At 36.5% G+C, this 17176-nt stretch overlaps 1 protein-coding gene across 1 annotated transcript in view; it reads left to right on the top strand.

The window, feature by feature from the left end:
- Nucleotides 1-17176, top strand: part of RALYL (RALY RNA binding protein like) — a 191283-nt gene that overhangs the window by 60240 nt on the left and 113867 nt on the right. The window contains exon 2 of the mRNA XM_007956195.2: nt 6201-6233. Within this exon, the coding sequence (XP_007954386.2) occupies nt 6201-6233 (33 nt within the window). The remainder of the gene's footprint in view (nt 1-6200; nt 6234-17176) is intronic.

Raw genomic sequence — 17176 nt, 5'->3', positions numbered from 1 at the left:
CCACACCCTTAATAGCCATTTGCACATATTCCCCAGGTTTCTGTTCATATATATTAGAAAAGTCAAGCAGTTCTTTTAAAGTATAGCCTCTTCATGGGGCACATTTTGTACTTTACCTCGTGGGGCCAGCTGGGACTTAAACCTAGTTATAAGTCATTCTGTTGTACATAAAGTCACTATGAGTCAGAGCTGACCTGATGGTGGCTAACAAACAACAAGAAGAGAAGTTGATGCATAGTATTAACCACTACACTAGGTGTCAGTGTCCTCATCTTTAAAATGGAAATAATAATAATAATAACTGTCTTAGAAGGTATCATGATGCTTCAATGAACCAAAATTTATGAAGGATTTGAAAAATCCTTAGACCCATTGCCATTGAGTCAATTTCAACTCATAGAGAACCTATGGGACAGAATAGAACTGCCCCATAGAGTTTCCAAGGCTGTAATCTTTTCAGCAACAGACTGCCACATCTTTCTCCTATTAAGTGGCTAATGGGTTTGAACTGCTGACCTTTCAGTTAGCAGCCAAACACTTAACAACTGTGCCGCCAGGATTCCTTGAACAATACCTAATCCTTAGTAAATACAACTTAGTCTTTGTTTAAAAGAAAGAAAAACAAACCAACAAACAGAAAATTATAATTCCTTTAGTCCTAAATATTGATCTTCATTTGGTATTCTATTTTATCTTTCTACTGTGCTTTATTTTCCTGAAGGCTGTGGTTTGGTTATCTTAATTCTCCTCTCAATTCCTTATCTGACTTTTTTTTTTCCAGTGAGTCTAGTATCAAGTATTATTGAATCCTTACCTATTTCATGTGAAAAGTAAATCATAAGAAAAATAAAATCAATCCTTTTCTTCAGAAAACAACTGCATTATTTTTTAAAATCTCAGAAAAGTTCTCTCTGGACATATCTGAATGTAATTATCTATTTCTAAGGGTTAAAATGATAAACACTTTTCTCCAAAGGAGTTTCTCCTAGTAGCTTTTTTTCTCTTCTTACATCTTATTTTCAGTTTTCAAAACTAAAATTACTGAGATGAGCTTTCCATATATCCAAGCAATTGCAAGCATGAGAGTTAGCAATATCTCTTGGGAATAGTCATGGCCATCAATCTTGGTTGTAATAGGAGCTGTGCTTGTTCCTCTAAATACATAATATATTCTTTACAACAGTACCTTGAATTGGCAGTGATGCTTTCTATATTACTAATGATAAAAATAAGGTTAGGATGAGTCTATGAATTATCTCTAGGCTAGAGAAATTGACTCCATGTAATGAGCCATGACTCAGCAGTTGGTTACAGAGCATCATTCAACATAAGAACTTTTCTTCAGTAGCATGTCATCACTTTGAGAATAAGCCATGGGATAGCAGTGCCTGATGATAGCTCCCTATCAAGATTTCCAGCCCTACTTTACCATAGAAAATTCTTAGAAGGCCTGATATCTAGGACTTGTCTTGGTGACTTACAGTGGCCAATCGGCAATATTCTTTTCTTTCTACTTGGCTCAAGAACCACTTCCCACCTGTGCCCATCAGGAAGTTTAACACAGAACTACTGGGAGCCTCTTGTCTAAGCAGAGATCCAGGTTTAGTAATCTTCCCAATTCTAATGAAACTCTAAGTGAACCTTTTAATATAGAACTATTATCCTTAGAATATACCATAGTAATGGAGACAATAAATATTAGAAGTTCTGAGATAGAGTGTCAGGATCGGCTTTACCAAGGGTATTAGATTGAGCTGAATTTGAAAGATAAGTAGATCTTGCATAGAGAAAGGAAGGAAGAACAGTATTTTTGGCACAGAAATAGAATACTCAAAAACACCAAAACAAAGCTAAGCTAGATGTGTTTGGGCAGTAAATAGATTGGTCACCAACCAGGAGTTGGCAAACTTTGGTCTGCAGGCCATATCCTGCTCACCATCTGTTTTTGTACAACCCACAAGCTAAGACTGGCTTTTATATTTTTGCATGGCTGGAAAAAAAAAAAAAATCAAGCTTCCTGGAATAAAGTATTTAGTAAAACATAGGAAGAGCAATATGGAAATATGGTGTGGGGCATGATTGTGAAGAGCGTTCAAATGACAAATAAAAAGGTTGGGTACTATTCTATGGTTACTGAATTATAAAGAAATATAATGACATGGAAATAGCAATTTTAGGATCTCAATCTGTCAGTAGGGGAAGGGGCTAAATTTGTAGGGTAGAGGAGGAATTCAAATTTTTCTGATCAAGAGAATATCTTGATATGTACTAAAAATAGAGAGTGAGTGTTGTAAGAGGTTGTTTCTAATTCCTTTGAACAATATAATTGTGTCTCATGCATTGTCACACTTTCTTGATAAAGGCCATATAGTAAATACTTTAGGATTGTGACCATACAGTCTCTGTCACAACTAACTTGCTATTGTAGTACAAAAGCAGCCTTAAACAATATGCAAACAAATGAGTGTGACTGTGTGTCAATAAAACTTTATTTATGGATACTAAAATTTGAATTTCACATCATATTTATGTCACAAAATATTGTTCTTCTGGTTTTTTTCCAACCGTGGAAAAATGTAAAAACCATCCTAAGTTTGGAAGTTTATACAAAAACAAATGAGCAGTATTTGATCTACAGGATTTGCCAACACCTGGTTTATAGAATATTAGAGCTCTCAATCCAATGTCATTTTGGAAACTTTTAATTTTTCTCTGACATCTTCTATTGAGCACTAGGAAAAAGATAGTAGAAGTAGTGAAAGGAAAAGGGGAAAACTAACTAGGGAGTCAGATTAACCATATTAACCACTGGGGTCAGTGACATATGTCCCTGTATTCTTCAGTCCACCAGCTGCCTATCTGAAGTCTTCAGATAAAGAAGAAAATCAATCAACAATTACTACTTCAAACAAATTCTTAATCATTTGGATAATTGCACGGAAAGACAAAATTATGCTTTGCTTTTATTCAAGTTGTTTATGATACCCATAAGGAAAGTGGTATAATGCAGTAGTTAAACAAATGCAGTGGAATGGCAATATTAAAGGAAGTTTAGTGTGATAACAGTGTTTAAAGTTGGAGTAACTTTGAACAGATAATCTTTATTTAGAGAGACCACCAAGGGTTGGAGTAAGTAAAGAGAACTAGTCTAGGAATGGAATGGAATGGAAGAGGGAAAGTGAGAGTCACTAAAATGAAAAATGAACAAGACTTGCAAACTAATAAAATACAGAGGATGACAAAGAGAAATGAGTCAGATACAAAATGTTTTGAAATACTCTATTATTCCATAAAGAGGTCTGGTGGTGCAGCACCTAAGGCATTTGACTGCTAATGAGAAGGCTGGCAGTTCAAACCCACCAACTGCTCGACAGGAGGAAGATAGGGCAATTTATTTCAGTAAAGATTTACATAAAGATTAGGTTTCCTTGGAAACTTAATGGAGGCCACTATGAGTAAGAATCAACTCCATGGCAGTGGGTTAATTTTTTATATTATTCCATGCCACTAAGAGGAGTTCTGGTAGCATAATGCCTAAGGCGCTTGACTACTAACCGGAAGGCTGGAGGTTCAAACTCACCAGCCACTCCTCAGAAGGAAGATTGGGTAATCTACTTCCGTAGTGATACCGCCTCGGAAACCCAAGGAGGGGTCGCTACGAGTCAGGTCCAACTCCAGGGTACATAACAACAACAACAACAAAAGAGGCACCCAGTAGAGAGAGTCAAGAGGAACAGTATAAGAAGTAAGAGAAATGGAGAACTAGAAGTATGGAGAGGGTAGCACTTTACATAAGAAAATTACAAAAATACATTAAATCTGATAAATACTAGGCTAAAACTATTGGCAAATACAAAGAGAATGGACCCTTTTAGTGTCTATATTTATCTATTTTTTTCAAATTTTATTAAATCACAAATTGATAACCTTTGAATCATGGTATTGTTGAAGAATATTAAATATACCATGAACTAACAGAAGAATAGGAGCTCTGGTAGCATAGTGCCTAAGGCACTTGACTGCTAACCAGAAGGCTGGCAGTTCAAACCCACCAGCCACTCCTCGGAAGAAAGGTTGGGCAATCCTACGTCCGTAGTGATACTGCTTCAGAAACCCAAGGATGGGTCGCTATGAGTCAGGGCCTACTTGACGGCAAATAACAACAACAACAGAAGAAGAATGAACAACTCTGTTGTGGAAGAAGCAAAGCCAGAATGCTCCTTAGAAGCATAGTATTTTATCTCACTGCTTTAGACATGTTATTGGGAGGTACTAGTTCCTGGTGAAGGACATTATGCTTGATAAAGTAGAGGGTCAGCGAAAAAGAGGAAGATGCTCACTGAGATGGATTGACACAGTGACTACAAGGATGGGCTGAAACGTAGCAAGGATCGTGAGGATGGCACAGGATCAGGCAATGCTTTGTTTTGTCATACAGAGGATTGGTATGAGTCAGAACCAACTCAACGACATCTAACAACAACAACAGTACATTAAATGGCAATAAGGGAGAAGTAGTATTATCAAAATGTCAATAATCCAAATAAGTAACTTGTTATGGATTGAATTGTTTCTCCCATAAATGTGTCAACTTGGCTATGCCAGTTGTATAATGATGTGATATCACATCCCCCATGATGTGATAAGCCAATCAATTGGAGTGGATTACAGATCACTTATTAGAGTGGGACCCAACACCTTTATTTAGGTCATAGCCCTGACCTTATGTTAGGAAAATTTCCCTAGGGTGTGATCTCCATCAACTATTATCTTAAAAGAGATCAAGGAGAGAGAAGCAAGCAGAGGGGGAGAGACCTCAAAAGAGAAAAGCCAGGAATGGAGCTTGTCCTTTGTACCCAGGGTCCCTGCACTGAGAACCTCCTAGACCCAAGGGAAGATTGATGCCAAGACATATGGAGATCTTCAAGGAACACTGGGCCCACACAAGTTGAAAGGAGACAAGGACCTTCCCCTGGGCCAACAGAGAGAGAAAGCCTTTCCCTAGAGCTGGAGCCCTGAATTTGGATGACCAAGAGACAGAGTCAACTCCATACAACTGAGGAAAGAAAAAAAGAAACCATGACAAATGTTAAGAAGCCTGTTCAAAAATAAAATGGACAAGGTATCAACTGTTGTTGTTATGTGCTGTTGAGTCAGCCCCAACTCATAACGACTCCTCCTTGGGTTTTAGAGGTGGTTTCACTACGGAAGTAGATTGCCCCGTCTTCCTTCCAAGGAGTGGCTGGTGGGTTTGAACCGCCAGCCTTCTGATTGGCAATCAAGTGCCTTAGGCACTACACTACCAGAGCTTCTCACTTATCAACTGTTGTTGTTGTTATGTGCCATCGAGTCGGACCCGACTCATAGCAACCCCTCCTTGGGTTTCTAAGGCAGTATCCCTACGGAAGTAGCTTGCTCCACTAGTCTTCTTAATTATTATCTAGTTAATATTTAGAACTGGATCCTTTCCTGGTTTATCTTTTGCAAAGTATATACAGTTAATTTATGAAATCAGAAAATTAGCTGGAAACTAGCCTAGCCATCTGACAAGTGAGAAAAATAAGCCTCAGAAAATGATACGTTATGATTAACCAGAGATTTAATGATTTGAATTCTTCCTTGACATACCAGAAGGTACAGAAAATACTCAGGTTCTTAGAAGACATCCCTAATATGTCCCAAATCTGTGACCTAGCACCAAGCTCCAAAAGATGAGGCACTTGTAAATGGCCTAGAGTGAATGGCATGCTGCCTCCCTCTTCATTATATATTTACCCTGGAAATAAATTACTCAGCCAAGATGTAACCAAATATATTATAAATTTCTTTACTATTCCAGTAACCACAAGTAGCTATTATACTGAAACTTCTACAAACAAATTACCATGAATAATGAAAGTAAGTAGAATGAAAGAGTGCAAATTAAAATTAAACTAACATTTTCTTTATCTTAATATATCATTTAAATGCTACATTCCCATTCCAAGGCTCTCTCATTTTATTTAGCCTCTGCATTAATCCAGCCAGAATTTAAATTACTCCAGATTAGGTCTTAATGTATTATTTATAGTTTTTCATTGGTATTAAATTATTCATTTTCATCCAAACAAGTATAATAATTCTGTCACATTCATGTAAAACCAATTTTGAATGTACAGTATATTGTTATACTAAAATAAATTTTTAATGTTTTTTCATAGACTTGAATCGAAGGAGCCTTTCCTCTCTGTGGGGTGAGTAGATGTCTAAATATTTTAAACATCAATTATTTAAGTCAAATAAACACGGTTTTATGAGATAGTGTTTTTAGTCATTTAACCATATATTCAAAATCATAACATATCATTGTTATCATTTCTTCAGCAACATTCCTATCTGTGTTTAATAAAAACAAATAAAATGCTCACTAGGCAGTTCTGTGGCCTCAGAAATTCAGCTTACGAATGTATATAAAGTATTGGATCATCTGTAAAATCCAAATAAAGAAAAGAATGATCATCCTTATTATCATCATGTAAAGACATTCTCCAACTGTTTTTTTAAAGTTCCTCTGAATCACAGCTTCACTTTTTTTGTTAGTCTCCTGCTCAATTTTTGTACTCTGTTTCCTTTCAATGTACTCTTAAGTCAGTGTTTCTTCCACCTCCTTGTCTGAATCCGTCTTCAAAATCTTCATGGTTCTTTCCTCCTTTTCTTTATTTTCACTGTTTTTCCCCAATTTCCTCATACTTAACTGCTTCTCTGAACACAAACCCAAAGAACCTTGACTCAACAACAACAACAAAAACCTCACTGCTGCAGACTCAGAACCAACTCATATCGACCCCTCCTTGGATTTCCGAGGCAATATCATTGGGAGCTCTGGTAGCATGGTGCCTAAGGCACTTGACTAGGCACTTGACTGCTAACCAGAAGACCGGCGGTTCAAACCCACCAGCCACCCCTCAGAAGAAAGATGGGGCAATCTACTTCCATGGTGATACTGCCTCGGAAACCCAAGGAGGGGTAGCTATGAGTCGAGGCCGACTCGACGGCAGGTAACAACAACAACATCATTAGGGTAGTAGATTGCACCACGTTACTTCCGAGGAGTGGCTGGTGGGTTTGAACTGCCAGCCTTCTGGTTAGCAGTCAAATGCCTTAGACACTATGCTACCAGAGCTTCCTTGAGGCTGACTAGGTAAAATGAATGAGACTCATTCTGACTCATCCTGTATGTCTTAAATGGGGGCTGCTGGCTCATGTTCTATCTTACATAACAGTATTGTTGACAAGTGCACACATGTCCTATTTTCAGGCATTTGGAACTATAGAGGGAGCTCTAGTGGCATAGTGACTAAGGCATGTGACTGTTAACCAGAAGGTTAGTGGTTCAAACCCACCAGCCACTCCCCAGAAGGAAGATTGGGCAATCTACTTCCGTAGTAATACCGCCTGGGAAACCCAAGGAAGAGACCCTATGAGTCAGACATGACTCCACAGCAGCGGGTGAGAACTAAAGAATTGGTATAGTTGTTTATTTGTGCTTTTTTAATATTTTATTATGTTTTAGGTGAAAGTCTACATAGCAAATTAGGTTCCCATTTAATTTTTATGCAATTTTTGCATAACTTGTTCCATAACATTTGTTATATTTTTCATAAAGTGTCAACATTCTCGTTATTCCACTATTTTTGTTCTGTTTCCGTTAATCTAGCTTTCCTGCCCCTCTTTACCTTCTCATCTTTCTTTTAGGGTAAATGTTAATCATTTGGTCTCATATAGTTGATTATTTAAGGGAGCAGAGTATTCATGGGTAATATTCTTTCTTTGATAATCCAGTCTATTATTTGGATGAAAGGTGACCACTGAGAGTTCCAAAGTCAAATGGTGTCTTAGGGCAATAGTCTTGGGGGGTTCCTTTTGGTTCTATCAGGTCCAGTAAATATGGCCTTTTTTTTTTTTTTTGGAACTTGGGTTTTGTTCTACATTTTTCTCCCTTTCTATTGGGAACCTTCTATTGTTACCCTAGTCAGAATGGCCAGTACTGGTAGCCAGCACCATCTAGTTGTTCTCTTCTCAGGCTAGATGTTTATCTGTTCATCTCTTGATTGGCACTTAGGTCATTTCCATCTTTTTGCTGTGTGAATAGTGCTGCAATGAACATAGATGTGCATGTGTCTATTCATGTCACTGCTCTTATGCCTCCAGGGTATATATCTAGGAATGGGATCGCTGAATGATAAGGTATTTCTATTTCTAGCTTTTTGGAGAAATGTCATACTGTTTTCTGTAGTGATTGTAGCATTTTACAATCCCACTAGCAATGTAGAAGAGTTCCATTTCCCCCATCCACAACCTCACCAGCATTTGTTGTTTTCTGTTGTTATTTTTTTTTTTTATCATTGCCATTTTTGCAGGAGTGACATGGTATTTCATTGTAGTTTTTACTTGCATCTTTCTAATGGCTAATGATCACAAAGGAGCTCTGGTAGCATAGTGGCTAAGGCACTTGACTGCTAACCAGAAGGCTGGCGGTTCAAACCCACCAGCCACTCCTCGGAAGGAAGGTTGGGCAATCCTACTTCCGTAGTGATACTGCCTCGGAAACCCAAGGAGGGGTCGCTATGAGTCGGGGCCGACTCGACGGCACATAACAACAACAACAACAATGATCACAAATATCTTTTCATGTATTTGTTGGCCACCTGATCATCCTCTTTGGTGAAGTGTCTGTTCATGTCCTTTGCCAATTTTTGATTGGATTATTTGTCTTCTTGTTGTGGAGCTGTTGAAGTTTCCTATATATTTTAGAGATTAGACCTTGTCAGATATGTCATTGTCAAAGAGTTTTTCCCAGTCTTTAAATTGTCTTTTTACTCTCTTGCAAAGTCTTTTGATGAGCAGAAGTATTTAATTATTAGGAGACCTAATTTATGTTCTGTTATTCATGCATTTTTAGTTTTGTTTGATAGAATGTTTATGCCAAAATTTAACTTCCTTAGTGATGACCCTATGTTATCTTCCAGGAACTTTATAGTTTTAGTTTTACTTTTAGGTATTTGATCAACTTTGAGTTAGTTTTTGTGCATAGTGTGAGGTATGGATCCTAATTAATTTTTCTTTATATGGATATCCACTTTTGCCAGCACCATTTGTTAAAGAGACTGCTTCTTCCCCATTGAATGGACTTTCACCCTTTGTCAAAGACCATCTGCCTTTGACAGGTTTACTTCTAGGTTTTCAATTCTATTACACTAATCTATGTGTCTGTCTTTGTACCTGTATTAAGCTGTTTTTATTACAATGGCTGTATAGTAAGTTTTGAGATCAGGAACTGAGAGGCCTCTACTTGGTTCTTCTTCAGTATTAAGTTTGCTATTCTTATCCTCCTTCCTTTCCATACAAAATTGGAGATTACTTTTTCCATTTTGTTAAAGACTGTTGGAATTTGGATTGGGTTTTCATTATATCTATAGATCACTTTTGGTATATTGACATTTTCACAGTGTTGAGTCTTCCAATCTGTGAACATGGAATGTTTCCATTTATGTAGATCTCTTTTAATTTCTTGCAGTAATGTTTTATAGTTTTTCTTTCACATGTCTTTTACATCCCTGTTTAGGTTTATTCCCTTAAGGGGCTATTATAAATGGTATTGATTTCTTGATTTCCATTTCAAAGTCCTGCTTGTTAGTGTAGAGGAGCCCAGCTGGTTTTATGTGTTGATCTTCTACTCTGCCACTTTGCTGAATCCTTCTATCAGTTCTGGGAGCACTGGTGGTGTAGTGCCTAAGGCATTTGACTGATAACCAGAAGGCTGGCGGTTAAAGCCCACCAGCCACTCCTGGAAAGGAAGACAAGGTAATCTACTTCCATAGAGCTACCGCCTCAGAAACCCAAAGAGGGGTTGCTATGAGTCAGATGAGTCAGAACCAACTTGACAGCAGTGAGTTTGGTTGGTTTTTTTTTTTTTTTTTTTTCATTTGTTTGTTTTCTATTAGTTCCAGTAACTTTGTTATGTAGTGTCTGGATTTTCTACGTATAAGATATGATCTGTGCATAAAGATAGTTTTCCTTCTTCTCTTCCAATTTTGTTGTTAGATGCTGTCAATTCGATTCTGACTCATAGTGACCTTGTGTACAACAGAATGAAACATTGCCCAGTCCTGCACCATCCTCACAATCCTTGCTGTGTTTGAGCCCATTGTTGCAGCCACTGTGTCAATTCATCTCATTGGGGGTCTTCCCCTTTTTCTCTGACCCTCCACTTTATCAAGCATGATATCCTTCTCCTGGGAATGGTCCCTTCTGACCACATGATCAAAGTAGGTGAGACAAATTCTGGCCATTCTCACTTCTAGGAGCATTCCAGCTGCACTTCCTCCAGGAAAGATTTGTTCATTCTTCTGACAGTCCATATTGTTTTCAGTATTCTTTGCCAAATCACAATTCAGAGGCATCCATTTTTCTTTGATTTTTCCTTATTTATTATCCAGCTTTCACATGCACATACTAAAAAAACTAAACTCACTGCCATGGAGTAGATTCCAACTGATAGCAACCCCTCTTTCAGTTTCCAAGGCAGTATCTCTATGGAACTGGATTGCCCAGTCTTCCTTCTGAGGAGTGGCTGGTAGGTTTGAACTGCCAGCCTTCTGATTAGCAGTCAATTGCCTTAGGCACTATGCCACCAGAGCTTTTGGAGCTTCTATATAGATGGCTGAAAATAACACAGCTTAGGTTAGGCACAATTTAGTCTTCAAGGTGATGTCTTTTCTCGTCAACATTTTAAAGATGTCTTTTGTCGCAGATTTGCCCAGTGCAATACGTCTGATTTATTGACTGTTGCTTCCATGGGTGTTGATTATGGATCCAAGTAAAATGAAATACAGTTGGGATACCCTTTATTTCCCCTTTTTGCCTATTGCTCTAGCTAGAAGTTCCAGTACAATGTTGAATAGGAGAGATAATAAAGGGCATATTTGTCTGGTATTTATTCTCAAGGGGAATGCTCTCAATCTTCCTCCATTGACCATAATGTTGGCTGTTGGTTTTGCATATATGCCCTTAATTATGTTGAGGAATTTCCTTTCTATTCCTGTTTTGCTGAAATTTTATCAAATTTCTGAGATTTCTTTACCTTTGTTTTATGTATTTTATTACATTGATTGATTTTCTAATGCTGAGCCATCCTTTCATACCTGGTATGAATCCCATTTGATCATGATGTATTATTTTTTTGTTATGCTGTTGAACTCTATTGGCTAGAATTTTGTTGAAAATTTTTGCATCTATATTCATGAAAGACATTGGTCTGTAATTGTCTTTTTTAGTGGTGTCTTTGCCTGGCTTTGGTATCAGAGTTATGTTGGCTTCATAGAATGCATTAGGGAATATCCCTTCCTTTTCTATTTTTTGGAATAGTTTGAGTAGAATTGGTGTCAACTTTTCTCTAAAGGTTTGGTAGAATTCTCTAGTGAAGCCAACCAGGTTTTCTTTTTGTTGCTGTTGTAAGTTATTTTTAATGACATCTTCAATTTCTTTTATTATGGGTCCATTCAAATTTTCTACCTCTGTTTGTGTTAGTGTAGATAAGTAGTGTGTTTTTAGAAATTTGTCCATTTCTGCTAGCTTTTCAAATTTGTTTGGTGTATCATGTATGATTTTTTCGTAATATTCTCTTATGGTCTTTTTAATCTTAGTTGGCTATATTGTAATATTACCATCTCATTTCTTATTTTGGTTATTTGCATCTTCTCATTTTTTTCTTTTCTCCCTTTGGACAGTGGTTTGTCAATTTCATTGATTCTCTCAAAGAACCAACTTCTACTCTTGTTTATTTCTATTGTTTTTATGTTTCCTATTTTGTTTATTTCTACTTTGATCTTTATTATTTCCTTTTTTCTGGTGACTGTGGACTTCTTTTACTGTTCCTTTTCTATTTAGTTGAATTATAGGGATTAGCTACTGATCTTGGCCCTTTCTGTCTTTCTGATACCTGAATTTTTTGCTATAAATTCTCCTCTGAGCACAGCTTTTTCTGTGTCCCAAAAGTTTTAGTATGCTGTGTTTTCATTCTCATTTGATTCTAAGAATCTTTTATTTCATTTTTCTTTTATTACTCAATAATTTTTAAGTAATATATTATTCAGTTTTTATGTATTTAATTTTTTTCCTTGGTCTATAGCATTATGATCAGAGAAGATACCTTCCATTATTTCAATTTTTTAAATTTATTCAGACTTGCTTTGTGGCCTAACGTATAATCTATTCTAGAGATCTGTGTGCATTGGAGAAGAATGTGTACTGTGTTGTTGTTGTGTAGTGTGTTCTGTATGTATCTTTAATGTGAAGTTGGTTAATTATATTATTTAGATCTTCTCTATCTTTGTTGAGTTTCTGTTTAGTTGTTCTGCCTATCATGAAAAAAGAGTATTGAAGTCTCCTGCTATTGTTGTAGAACCATTTCTCTTTTCAATTACATTAGTGTTTGGTTTATGTATTTTGGAGCTCTGCAATGTGTGCATAAGAATTTATTATGTTTATGTCCTCTTGGTGGATTGTTCCTTTAATAATCATATAATGTCCTTCCTAGTCTCTAACAATGGATGTTGACATAAAGCCTATTTTATCAGAGATTACTGTGCCCCACCCCTGCTGTCTTTGGTTTCTGTTTGTGTGATACTTATTTTAGCAATCTTTGGTTTTAATGTGTTTAGGTCTTTGTGTCTAAGCTATGTCTCTTGTCGGACACATATTGATAGATTGGGTTTTTTCCAAATCCATTCTGTCAGTTTATTATACTTTTTGTTGTTGTTGTTATTTGCCATTGAGTCGGACCCGACTCATAGCGACCCCTCCTTGGGTTTCTGAGGTAGTGTCATTATGGAAGTAGATTATACTTTTTATTGTAGTGTTAATTGTTTCTTTGTTCCATTTAATTTTCTGTTTTGGGTTCTTTTTGCTTATGGATTGTCTTTTTGTTTCCTTTATCGTTGTTGATTTTAGTGTGCTGACTTTTTGATTTTCTTCTTTTTCTGGTGAATAGATTTATTAATTTTCTTTGTGGTTTCTCTGGAATTTACCTTTTCCTTTTTGAACTTAAAGCAGTCTGTTATATCTTGATATTGCCTTGACTTCCTCTCCATATGGAAATTTATAACTAAATCATTTATTCCCTCTTTTTGTTTTGAGGTTACCATTGTTTACTGATTGACATCTCTGGATCCTGTTTCAGTTTTGTGGCTTTATTTTACATTTGAGAATTTTTTGTCTGGGTTTGTATCTATAGGTGATGCTGTCTGTGTCTTAATCTAAGGTAGTTGTCTAATGTCATTAGTTCTCTGTACAAAGGACCACTTTTAATATATCTTGCAAGATTTATCTCTTTTTTACAAATTCCCTTAATTTCTGTTTATCTGGGAATGTCCTAGTTTCACTACCAAATTTGGACAGTTTTGCTGGATATATGATTCTTGATTGGCAATTCTTTTCTTTCACGATTTTACATATGTCATCTACTGCCTTCTTGCCTGCATGCTTTCTGCCAAGAAATCAATGCTTAGTCTTATTGGTGCCCCTTTGTAGGTGATACTTCATTTTTTCATGAGCTGCTCTCAGAATTCTTTCTTTGTGTTTGGTTTTAAAAAGTTTGATTATGCCATATCTCGGGGACTTTCTTTCAGGGTCTACCCTGTCTGGGGTTCATGGAGTTTATTGGATGGAAATTTCCTCATCTTTCATGATATTAGGGAAGCTTTTTTTTTATTTTTGGCTCCTCAACTTCTCGAATTACAATTACACACAAATTCTTCTTCCTGATAGTGTCTCACATAACTCTTAGGCTTTCTCCATTTTCCTTCATTCTTTTTTTATGATTGTTCTACAAACAGATTAATATCAAGAGATTTGCCCTCCATTTCTCTAGAATCAGCAGAGGTTTTATCTTAGCTTTCAAATAATTCGTTGTCTAAAAATGCCTTGTTAAGGGATATTTTCATGTTCAGCATTTTGGTTGATGTTTTGAAGTACCAAGAAGTGTTGGAAGATGTGATCTCTAGCTTAAGGAATCCTGCTCTAGTTGATGAGAAAAAAAAATCACATATAGGTAGCCTCTATACGCAGGCTTAATGACTAGAAACATTGTATTGGGATAGATTTTTAAATGATTAGATGAATTTTCTTTTATTACTATGTTCATGGCCCTTGAATATTTCAGTCATTCATTGAGCAACATGGTTCTCTCTCCCCTTCTACTCTTCATAAAAGCATTTCAGAAGGTCATTGGAAATACAAGAATCAAAATAATTATTTGGGAAGCTGGGAGAGAAAAATGGAGTTACATGGATCTATTGGAACACTTTATGAAAAATGGAAGGTCAAGTTGGTCTGGTCTAAAAAAATCATTAGAGCATGTTTCTTTCCTACATTGATCATCAGCTCCTATTGTTAAAAATCTCTAAGCCTAAGAAATCTTTTATTTTGAATGCATATGTGTCCTGCCCTCAAGTCAATAGAGCTGAAATAGCTTCTCTTCATGCCTCACTTAATACAGTTTCTCTGCAACATTTTCTGTTCTTGCAGACTGCTTTAGGATGGATCTATTTTGTATTGACTACCTCTGCTTTCCAAGGGCAGAGCCTAAGTTATCTTTGTTTTAAATTCACCAGTTACTTGGCACTCAGTGTTAGAAGACTGAGGAAAAGTTTCTAAAAAAGAATGATATATAATTGAGGAAACGTTCAAAATACAAAATCTGGTATGGTACTGACTAATAGGATTTTGCTGTTCCTTAGAGCAAATATGTCTTAAGAGTAAAGTGGAAAAAAAAAAAAATAGAGAGAAATTCAAATATCATATGACACTGGGCAAATCTGCTGCTGCAAAAAAAAAGTAAAGTGAGTGAAACATGCTTTCCAAATAGTTCTGCTGACTGAATAGTCTTACTTATAGCTAAATATTTCCATCCCCTTCAAGAAAATTGTTTTAGATAAAATTGTCCAAAGATGTGTTTGAATCTATCCTCTGACCCTGTTCAGTCAGAAAATGAGGTTACAGTGAACATATGAGCCCAGAGGCACCCACCAAGCACCAGGCAGTCTATTGTAAGAATTCAAATTTATGACATTTTATTCACAGTCACTTGGCAAAGGGAATAAATACATGGATACGGTATCAGTTGATACTGTAGCATTGTGTTTGTCTAGCTCTCTGTGCACCTCACTTACATTAATTGTAATTCTATGCTCAGTATCAATGTATTAATTATATTAATAAATATATGAGCGCTAACAATTCCACACCACAATCTATTCCTTGTCAATTTCTTAAAGTACTTGTTAATATGTACTTACGGATGTTGCTTTCATTGACCTAGTCCTGACACTTGCAATCTGGCTGTATTAGTTTAAGCAGTTATTTAACACCCAAGCCTTCATTTCCTTACTTGTGAAATGGAGATTAAATGAGATAATTTAGATCAAGCATTTAGCACACTTCTTGGTACATAGTGATTGCTCGTGAATTTAAGCTAGTGTTATTGTTCTAGAGGTGTGCTCATGTATAGTGCTAAAACACCAGACAGAGAGCTCTGCAATAATCCAGAGGAAAAAAGCTCCATTTTTATGCACAGTGCTTTAAATTACATGTGGTAAGCAAAAGAAATTTTTGTAACAGAGAGAAAAAAATACAAATTTTGAATGGAATGAGCTGGCAAGCAAGCAATGTAAAGATATTATTTCATATTTTAAGGTTGAGCACTGATAAATGTCATTTAAATTTTTAAAATGGAAAGAAACATTGGTAATATTTTAATGTGCATTTCTTCATATAAATTAAGAAGCCAAATTCTGCCTTTAATAAATGTGCTATGCTAATTATGAAATAAAATTAAAACCTGTCATGAGAAAAACCGAAACTGAATATACCAATGAATAAAACTTGTCAAAGAAAGTTATGACACTAGAAAATATGTGTGTACTGAGAAAGATCAGGCAATTGTGAAAGGAAGTTGAGCAAAATCTCAGATGGCAGATATTCTATGAAAGGTTGATGTAAGAGGAACTTTCTTTCATATATGTATAAATGAGTAATGACATAATGTCATAAGGGAAAGTAAAAAATAAATTATAGACTGGCATGAGGCATGAAAGTCCATCCTGGAAAGTCTGATTCTGTTTCTCAGGGTAGGTCAATAGATAGTGTGTTTTCCTGAGATACCTAGATGCTTCTAGCAAGGCCTAGAAGGCTTAAACCACAACACCACACTTTCATCCTCTCCCACCCTTCCCATACACACATATGCAGGTTGTCCAATAAGCACCTATGGTCTCTGGAATCTTTTCAGAAATTTTTCTAAATATAACTCCTCACAGCCCTTTCCTGTTTGGGGTGTATATCATAGACACAGCCACATTGATTTAGAACTGTCTTGGAGTTCACTCATCAGGGATAAAGCCATGTTCAGAGGTCCCAGAAGATGTACCACAGAAGACTCCATGGTATGCCAGGAGCTAGATTCCTGGGCTAAGGTGAATAAAAACTCATTCTGATATTTTTCTACACCTAAACTGGGATTATATTAAAATTCTTGCCCATCTCATTTACCTAATATTGTGAACCAATTTGTGCTTCATGTGACAATAACATTCCAATTCCCATAAAAGTCCATTTGAATGAAAAGTCACAAATAATTGATTAGATTCCCCTGTTATATGTTTTCATAGCAGTCTGTATTTCTATTTCCCAGCATTTTTCACAGGTATAATTAAATAATGCTTAATCCCGGTAGGAAGTTTCAAGAGGAAATGTCATATTCTTCATATAACCCCAGGGCCTAGTGTTGTGCCCAGGTTATGAAGGAGTAGCTCGGCGCGAGGAATATGCCAACTTACGACAATGCAAAAGCAATAGGAAAGTTTATTAGCTAACTTAAGTTAGGGTCCTTGCCCTTACCAAATCAGTGGCTTGAGCAAAAGACCCCGTGCCCCGGTATTTTCACAAATTTATGGAAAAATATGGGGTGGAGCAGCACCAGGGCGAGAGGGTACAGATGATTGGTTGTTGCTAAGGGATTTAGGGCAGTGATCTAAGATGTTGGGGGATGTAGACAAACCCCCCGGCTTCAAAGTCCACTTAGGGAAATATTATCTAGGGAGGATGCAAGGCTCAGGTATGTGGAAGACTTTCAGGAGCC

Source organism: Orycteropus afer, unplaced genomic scaffold, assembly GCF_000298275.1.
Source record: "Orycteropus afer afer isolate SDZICR_OR568_19922 unplaced genomic scaffold, OryAfe1.0 scaffold00580, whole genome shotgun sequence".
Classification (NCBI taxonomy): domain Eukaryota; kingdom Metazoa; phylum Chordata; class Mammalia; order Tubulidentata; family Orycteropodidae; genus Orycteropus; species Orycteropus afer.
The sequence above is the reverse complement of the archived record's forward strand: the minus strand, read 5'-3'. Positions and strand labels throughout refer to the sequence as shown.